Source organism: Garra rufa, chromosome 25, assembly GCF_049309525.1.
Source record: "Garra rufa chromosome 25, GarRuf1.0, whole genome shotgun sequence".
NCBI lineage: Eukaryota > Metazoa > Chordata > Actinopteri > Cypriniformes > Cyprinidae > Garra > Garra rufa.
The window spans coordinates 11,221,112-11,230,623 of record NC_133385.1 but is presented as its reverse complement, the minus strand read 5'-3'; the positions used below and the strand labels follow the sequence as shown (position 1 = coordinate 11,230,623).

General features: G+C 30.5%; 1 protein-coding gene across 1 annotated transcript in view; it reads left to right on the top strand.

Annotated features, from left to right (window-relative positions):
* The window catches only part of sergef (secretion regulating guanine nucleotide exchange factor), a 23,853-nt gene extending 16,261 nt beyond the window's left edge, over positions 1-7,592 (top strand). Inside the window, exon 11 of the mRNA XM_073831569.1 lies at positions 5,077-7,592. Coding sequence (XP_073687670.1) covers positions 5,077-5,261 — 185 coding nt within the window. The 3' untranslated portion in view covers positions 5,262-7,592. The remainder of the gene's footprint in view (positions 1-5,076) is intronic.
* Positions 7,593-9,512: the final 1,920 nt, after the last annotated feature.

The following is a 9,512-nucleotide window of genomic DNA, read 5'->3' as shown; positions in this document are numbered from 1 at the left end:
ATAGGGACCAAATGTCCCCACAAGGATAGTAATACCAGTAGATTTTGACCTTGTGGGGACATTTCTTAGGTCCCCATGAGGAAACCGGCTTATAAATCATGCACAATGAGTTTTTTTGAGGAAGTAAAAGTGTGCACAATCTCCTGTGAGGGCTAGGTTTAGGTGTAGGGTAGGGTGACCATATTCTGAGAATCCAAAAAGAGGACACCCTCCCCAGGATGCGGTGGGCAGTGGCTGCATTTAAAGTGTTGAATTAATGACGGTCAGTGAAATGAGGTAAAAAACCCGGACATTTTATGATATTTTACAAAATCCCCCCGGACATAATTTTATAGCCAAAAAGGAGGACATGTCCGGGGAAAAGAGGACGTATGGTCACCCTAGTGTAGGGCCATAGAAAAATATAGTAACATAGTACAGTATGAAAACCATTACGCCTATGGAATGTCCCCATAAAACATGTAAACCCAACGTGTGTGTGTGTGTGTGTGTGTGTGTGTGTGTGTGTGTGTGTGAGTGTGTGTGTGTAATTCAGATAACAGATAGATAGATAATAATAGATCAGTTGATAAAATGATATATTGAATTAAAAAGAAAAAGACCCTTTTAAGATAGATTGATAGATAGATTTTACTTTAAATTTTTATTTAAATTATTTTTTATCATTAAATAATTTAGTAAGTAACAAATTACAGACTATTAACTTAGAAAGTAGCTATAAAGTCATTTATTTTATTCTAACATTTATAAAATATTATTGTTTACAAAATAACATTATTTAAATTTATTTAATTTAAACAAAATTATTTACATTTATTTTATTTTATTATGTATCTATTTATTTTATTTTTTATTTATTTATCTATGTACCTTTCTATCTATTTAGATAAAGTAGATATAAAGTAATTTATTTATTTATTTATTTATTTATTTATCTACCTTTCTATCTGTCTGTCTGTTTATATATATTTAAATAAAAAGTAGATATAAAGTAATTTATTATAAAATTATTTTGAATTATGTATAAAGTATTATTGTTTACAAAATAACGTTATTTAAATTATTATTTATCTATTTATTTTATTATCTATCATCTATATATCAGTCTATCTATCTTTCTATTTCAATTAATTTAGATAAAAAGTAGATATAAAGTAATTTATTTTTTATACAATTATTTAGAATTATTATTTATAAAATATTATTTTTAGATAAAAATTAAATAAAGCAAAATTTACTTTAAACAAGTATCTATTTATTTTACTATCTATCATCTTCTATCTATTCATCTATTTATATTAATTTAGATAAAGTAGATATAAAGTAATTTATTTATTATTTAGAATTATTATTTATAAAATATTGATTTTTACAAAATAACATTATTTAAATTATTTATCTATTTTTCTATATATTTATATTAATTTAGATAAAGTAGATACAAAAGTCATTTATTTATAAAATTAGAATTATTATTTATAAAAAAAATCTATCTATCTGTCTATATTAACTTAGATAAGTAGATATAAAGTAATTTATTTATTATAAAATTATTTAGAATTATTATTTATAAAATATACATTTTAGATAAAAAAATAAGATAAAATAAAATTTTGATTTTAAAAAGGAGGAATAAAAATTTGGATAAAAATAAAATTTAGATTAAAAAAAGTAGATATAAAGTCATTTATTTATTATAAAATATACATTTTGGATAAAAAAAAATAAGATGGAGAAAAATGGAGAAATAAACATTTGGATAAAAATTAAATTTAGATTAAAAAAAGTTGATAGTCATTTATTTATTATAAAATTATTTAAAATTATTATTTATCTATTTATTTTATTATCTATCTATATTTCTATCTTTCCATCCATTTATTTTAATTTAGATTAAAAAAATTCTATGTATCTATCTATACAGTAGTCAACATTTGAAGTGGACCAAAACCTTTCATCAAAGTTGTCCAAAATTTGCAGTGGATCAAAAAAGTTCAGTAAAGTTGTCCAAAGACAAGAACAGGTATACTACAAATGTTGAGTACTGTACACTTCTCTAATAGTATTTGTTGTTTAATTTATACTAATTTTACAAAAAAAATTGTGTCTGTTGTGTCATTTCTATATTATATTAGTCAGGATGACTAATTTCTAAAGTCTCTTTCCTTTCTTTTTTTACATTTGAGGTGAAACATGATACACATATTTCTATTTCCATGACTCTACGATTCTCCAAATCAACACTATGACTCTCTGAATCAATAATTCATTTACACAATATTTTGTTTTGTTTGTTTAGTGGTTTATATCTTTCTAAATTGTGTTAAAACAACTGTGACAGCCATTTAAGTCTTAAGCTAGTATGACAACCAAGTTTTAAAAAAGAGCGTAGTTACTGTACCTTGAAAAGAAGTATTTATGATTATTAAAGAAGCACTGGTTTTCTTAGGGAATCTTTTGTTCCTTTGTTTGATTTTTATTTTATTTTTTTTATACAAAAATCATGGCCTGTAACAGCACAACACAGCAAAGAAATAACATCCCAGCATACCTTGGGAATCACATATTGTTCTCTAAGCACGCATGACACCTCTGAGAGGACACTGTGTCGCTTTCATCTTTAAATGACATTAAACAGAGACGCTGACGGTGTGCGTTTTACAACGGTGAGCGTGTTCACCCATCTCTCTTGTCTAGATTAGTATGCACTTCTATATGTTTCCATGGTCTGTAAGTGTGTTGCCATGGGAACAGTTGTGTGGTGCATCAGTGACTGAACACTAGAGCTCTTGTTTTGTGAACATCACGTCATCCACAAAGACAATGACTTCGCAATGTCCTTTTCGTGGATTTTTTTACATTTAATTAATGATTTTGCGTTTGCCTAGCTCGCTGTTAAACAGACAAGAAAACAATGGATTGGTAAAGACGCATGTGTTAAAGTTAACAGAACAGGCTGCTGGAGTGAATAGGGGAATGTAGGCGACAAAACCAGTTACCCTTGAGAAAGCATGCTCGTTCCTGGTTGCCGTGGCGACGGGACCTGTTATGTAATCGTGTTGCCGTGGCACGTGCTTCCATGGCGATGCAGGCTTGACCACACCCACCAGCTGGACGTGTTGGAGGCCAAGACGTCTCTGTCAGACTGATTCACCAGTGTGATGTGTGCGTCATGCTGGCTTTTTCATTCACAACAATCATTTTTAATGGGTCTGTGACGTTTCGTTTTCATTATTGATTCAGTAGATGCTTTTAGCTGAAATGACTTTTACATTTCAATATGTACGTTTGCTGAGAGTCGAACCCGTGACCTTGGTGTTGTAAGCGCCATTCTCCATCAGTTGAGCAAATAATCCCTAAAGAGTCTATATTTATTTATTTATTTATTTAAAAAAAAAATATATATATATAATTATATATATATATATATATATATATATATATATATATATATATATATATAGTATACCTTTTTAAATGTTCATATATTATTATTATTATTATTATTATTATTATTATTATTATAAAAACTGAATCCATTTTTATAATAATAATAATAATAATAATTTAGTTTCAATAATAAATAAAATGAATGTAAACATATTTAACATTATTTAAATTATTATTTATCTATTTATTTTATTATTTATCTATCTTTCTACATATTTATATTAATTTAGATATAAAGGCATTTATTTACAAAATTAGAATTATTATTTATTAAAAAAATCTATCTAGCTATTTAGCTATCAATCTAGCTATCTGTCGATCTAAATTAAAAAGGTTTTATTTATATAAATATATTTGAATAAAATGCTTTTATCATTTAATTCAATCAATTTGTTCATTTGAAAAAAAAAACTAACTTTAAGAATAAATAAATTACTTTATATCTACTTTTTATCTATTTTAATTTAATCATTTTGGTTACTTTGTAAAACTAAAATTGTCTAAATTGTTTATTGATAAAAAAATGAATTTAAATTAATTACTGTAAATTACCAATCTATCTGTCTATCTATCTATCTAAATTAAAAGGTTTTATTTATATAAATATATTTAATAAAATGTAATTATCATTTAATTTAATTATTTTGAAAAAAAAACTACATTTTATAATTAATAAATTACTTTATATCTACTTTTTAACTTTCAAGCTATTTTAATGTAACAATTTTGTAAAATAAAATTGTGTAAATTATTTAATGATAAAGAAATAATTCAAATAAAGAAGAAATCTATCTATCTAAATTAAAAAGGTTTTATTTATATAAATATATTTCAATTAAATGTATTTATCATTTAATTTAATAATTTTGGTTACTTTGTAAAAATTATTAAATGATCAAAATTTAATTTAAATAAATTATTATAAATGACAATTCTATTGGTCAGTCTATCTATGTAAATTAAAAGGTTTTATTTCTATAAATATATATTTTTTATAAAATATTCAATCATTTAGTTAAATAATTTTGTTGATTAAAAAAAATTATATTAAATAAATTACTTTATATCTACTTTTTTTTTTAAGATTTATTTTTGCCTTTATTTGATAGGATAGATCAAAATTGACAGGAAGCGAAGTGGGAAAGAGATAGGGGTCGGGATCGGGAAAGGTCCTCGAGTCGGGATTCGAACACGGGACGCCCCGAGCGCAACAGCCCTGCCAACAAGGCTATCAGTGCCGACTACTTTATATCTACTTTAAACTGTAAAAAGAAAAACACCTAAATACTTTTATAATAAATAAATTACTTTGTCAACTTTTTATCTAAATTAATTGTATTTAATAATTGTTTACTTTTGTAAGAAAAAACTTGTCTAAATTATTTAATGATAAAAATGAATTTAAATAAATTACTTTTAATTGTAAATTACAAATCTATGTATTTATCTATCTATAAAGGGGTCTTTTTAGATTAAAAGATTAAAGATTAAAAGAAATTGCTTAGTGAATAAATTATCAAATATATCATCCATATATCTCTGTATCTATCATCTGTCTGTTGTCTAAATTAAGAGATCTGTGTTGATAACATTTGTCATGGAACATATTTCACTGTTTCTCTTTAGGGGGTCGGATCTTCTCTTGGGGCTGGAATGAACACGGAATGTGTGGAGACGGCTCCCTTTGTGACATCACACAACCGCAGCCAATCCCCCGTCTCAGAGACACTACAGCTCTTCTGATTGGCTGTGGATCAGGACATTCAATGGCACTGTGCAGTTTGAAGAGCGATGAGGATTCAGCAAGCTGAACAGGTTTGAACAGAGTCTGTGACAAAGACTGCCTACGTAACGTTTTAATGAATTATTCAGAAAGACTCGTTTAAGCTTTTAAAGGACAGATTTTAGATCAAAGTATCAGAGATGCAAATGCAACCCACAGATGCACACATTATGTTTATGACATCAGGAAGTGCCTAAAATAAACATTTGAGAAAGAAGAACACTAGGTCTATTTGTAGCTTCATATAAATATCCATTGCTTAAATGAAAGACATTTTCTACATTTGAATATAGTAAAGGTAACGTTTACTTGAAATATTGGCCATTAAGGAATAGTAGAAATGAAATTCTCAATTTAATGTTGTTCTAAATCTGTATTGCTTTTTTCTCCCACTGAATACTAAAAATAGGCGATCTGTGGTGTATCTGTGCCTTTGCAACCATTGTAAAAGACTGGAATTCAGTCAGATGCTCATTCTCTGAATGGGTTTAACAATTCACTGCTGAAATGGCCATTCACGCCTCCTTTGCTGTAATCGATTTTCTCTGACCTTTTACCTCACAGTGACAGAGAATACCCTTAAATAACCTTCACTGTAGAGCCATTAACCGAAACAGATTTACTGCTTTGAAACAACCTGTCTGAAAGCACTCAATCTCCCAGAATACCCAGTGATGGGGCAATCATTTGATCCCAGAGGGATAATCTACTAAAGACTGGGGGGTGTCAGAGAAGATTTAAAAAGTGACTTTTCACTATTATTCACAACAGGATCTGCATTTTCATGGGTTTAAATAAAAGATTTCTGTTATAGGACAACGGACAATAAAAACAACTTTGTGCATCAAAAAAACCTCCTAAGTCATAACATTTGTCTTGGAATATATTTCTCTGTCTCTCTTTGGGGGCAATCATTCGTCCCAGAGTGATAATCTATTAAAGACTGGGTGGGAAAGATTTAAAAACTGTTTTTATACTTATTTACAACAGGATTTGCAATTTCATGGGTTCAAACAAAGTATTTTTGTTGTAAAAACCACTGCTTTCTGGTAAAAACATAACATTATGTCTGTCAAAAATGATATACAGTATCTCACAAAAGTGAGTACACCCTTCACATTTCAGCAAACATTTTAGTCTATCTTCTCAAGGGAGAATACTATAGAAATGAACCTTGAATATATTTTAGAGTAGTCAGTGTGCAGCTTGTATAGCAGTATAGATTTACTGTCCTCTGAAAATAGCTCAACATACAGCCATCATTGTCAAAATAGTAATAATAGTAATAATAATCGTTACAATGTTGTTTCCCTCAATGAACTGCAGCTCCCCAGTACCAGCAGCACTCATGCAGCCCCAGACCATGATGCTACCACCACCATGCTTGACTGTAGGCAACACACTATTTTCTTGGTACTCCTCACCAGGGCATCGCCACACATGCTGGACACCATCTGAGCCAAACAAGTTTATCTTACAGTCTCATCAGACCACAGGACATGGTTCTAGTTATTCATGCTCTTGGTTGTCTTCAGCAAACCGTTTGCAGGCTTTCTTGTGAGCCAGCTTTAGATGAGGCTTCCTTCTGGGACGACGCCCGTGCAAATCAACATGTTGCAGTGAGGGGCGTATGGTCTGAGCACTGACAAGCTGAACTTCTACTTCTGCAACCTTAAAGCAATGCTGGCAGCGCTCATGCGTCTGTTTTTTGAAGCCAGGTTCTGCACCTGACGCACAGAACGAGTTTTTAACTTTGTTGATCGACTCTTGCAAGGCCTGTTCCGAATGGAACCCATCTTGGAAAACCTCTGTATGACCCTGACCACTGTAGTGTAACTCGGTTTCAGGGTGTTACTGAACCTCTAATAGCCTTGGCCATCTTTGTGGAGAGCAACAATTCTAATTCTCAAATCCTTAGAGAGTTTTTTGCCATGAGATGCCATGTTGAACATCCAGGGAATTGTACTTAAAGCACCTAATTTTAACTACTCTAATACAAGATACAAAACTTAGTATGGTCCTGTCAAGCAGACAAAAACATAAACATGATGAACAGGACATTTGCCTTTGCAATATACTGCTGTTATCACTTAGGGTGCACTCACTTTTGTTACCAGCTTTTTTGACAATAATGGCTAATCTATACTGCTATACAAGCTGCACATTGACTACTCTAAAATATATCCAAGTTTCATTTGTATAGTATTGTCCCTTGAGAAGATATACTAAAATGGTTGCTGAAATGTGAGGGGTGTACTTACTTTTGTGAGATACTGTACATAATACACGGTAGTATTTATGAGTACCCTGCTACTAGATTTTTTCAGTAATTGAATGATAAAATAAAGTATATATAAATCTCGGTCTGTTGTCTAAATTAAGAGAGATTTTTATTTTTTATAAAAACATTTAGATAAAGTAAAGAATAAAACCTACAGTATAAGCGTCTATCTTTTGTTGTGGAAGTAGTAATATTTGTCATGGAATATAGTTCACTGTTTCTCTTTAGGGGTCAAATATTTGATCCCAGGGTTAGAATCTACTCAAGACTGAGCAAGTAAAGGTTTAAAAAGTGATTTTTCACTATGATTTACAACAGGATATGCATTTTCATGCATTTAAATAAAAGATTTTTGTTATAACAGACAATAAAAACAACTTTGTGCATCAAAACCACTGCTTTCCTGGTAAAAAAAAAATATATATATTTTTTTAAATTACTCAAATATGTATGTTAATGCATCTACTATCTGCCTTACTGTAAAACAAAGCTTGAAAAACACACAAAACACACAAAATTTGTGTTTTAGTGCTTTTTATTATCATTATTTAGTTTTCATTGTTTTTTTTTTAATTCTCTCTCCAGAAAAAGACACAAAATTGCCTTAACAATGTCAACTCAAACCATCAATGAAAAACCACCTGGTTTTAAATAACTATCCATACTATGCACTGCAATGTGCTGAAAAACACAAGGAACGTCTCACAAAACAGCACAAACGTTTAGGATGTCACCTTTCGCTAGAAAGTTCGATGTTTACTGTGTCCAAAAACTATGCTGTCAGAAAGACTGTAAACCTTTGGAGGTTTATTCATAGATTCGATTTTTTTTTTTATTACATACTGTTGTTTGTGCTCTGATGTGGTCGGGTCTTTAAACAGTCCAGCATATTGTAAGGAAACGACCCAATGTTGACATTTCCCGTGGTACAACTGGCAGTGCGCTAGTTTGGTCCCAAAGAATTGGGTTTACTTCACATTTTCACAACAATGAAAAATAAATATCGAAACAAACGTAAGACACAGTATCGGTTTCTTTCGTTTATCCCATCATAACACCCTGTAAGTTCATGTTCTCTATAAAGAGTTGTGTTGTTCTGTGCAGGATTGTCTCTTGTGATGGTGTCTACGAAAACCACCGTAATATGTGGCTTTCAAAATAGCTTGTATGTTCAGACTGAAGTTTCAAATGCAAACTAAGCATTTATTAAACATTTTCCTCATCAAACTCAATGATGATGTTGCCATTCCTTTAAAAATTCTGAGTTTGGTCCCAGTAATGCGCTAACAAGCCTTGGTATTTCACCTTCAAATCCAACACCGCATTCCAACCAAGCGCGACGCATATAAGTTTTCAGACGTCTTTATGCTGCAAGTGTGAATCACAGCCAACCAGAATATTGGTTGGTGTGTATTAAACATCAAATATAAATGTGACCCTGGACCACAAAACCAGTCCCAAGTCGCAGGGGTGTATTCAAGCAATAGCCAAAAATACATTGTATAGATCAAAATTACAGACCAAAATCATTAGGATATTAAGTAAAGATCATGTTCCATAAAGATATTTTGTAAATTTCCTACTGTACATACAGTCAAGCCTGAAATTATTCATACCCCAGGCAATTTTTTTTTGACACAGGCTTCTCCCAAAAGATAATTAATACGATATACAAGAGGCATTGTTCTGAAAAAAATATATTTCTCAGCTTTTATTTACAGTTGAACAAAAAGTGGCATGTCCAAAACTATTCATACCCTTTGCAAACTGTTCCAGTCTATGGGAAAATCCAAAGTTCTATACCATTCCAAATATTGAGTTTTTTTTTTTTTTTTTTTGTTTTTAGCCGGTGGACCAGAACCTAATCACAGTAAATGGCACCCTGAAAAAGGAGCAATACATCAAAATTCTCAACAACAACATCAAGCAGTCTGCAGAGAAACTTGGCCTTGGGCACCAGTGGACATTTCAGCACAACAACGACCCAAAACACAGCAA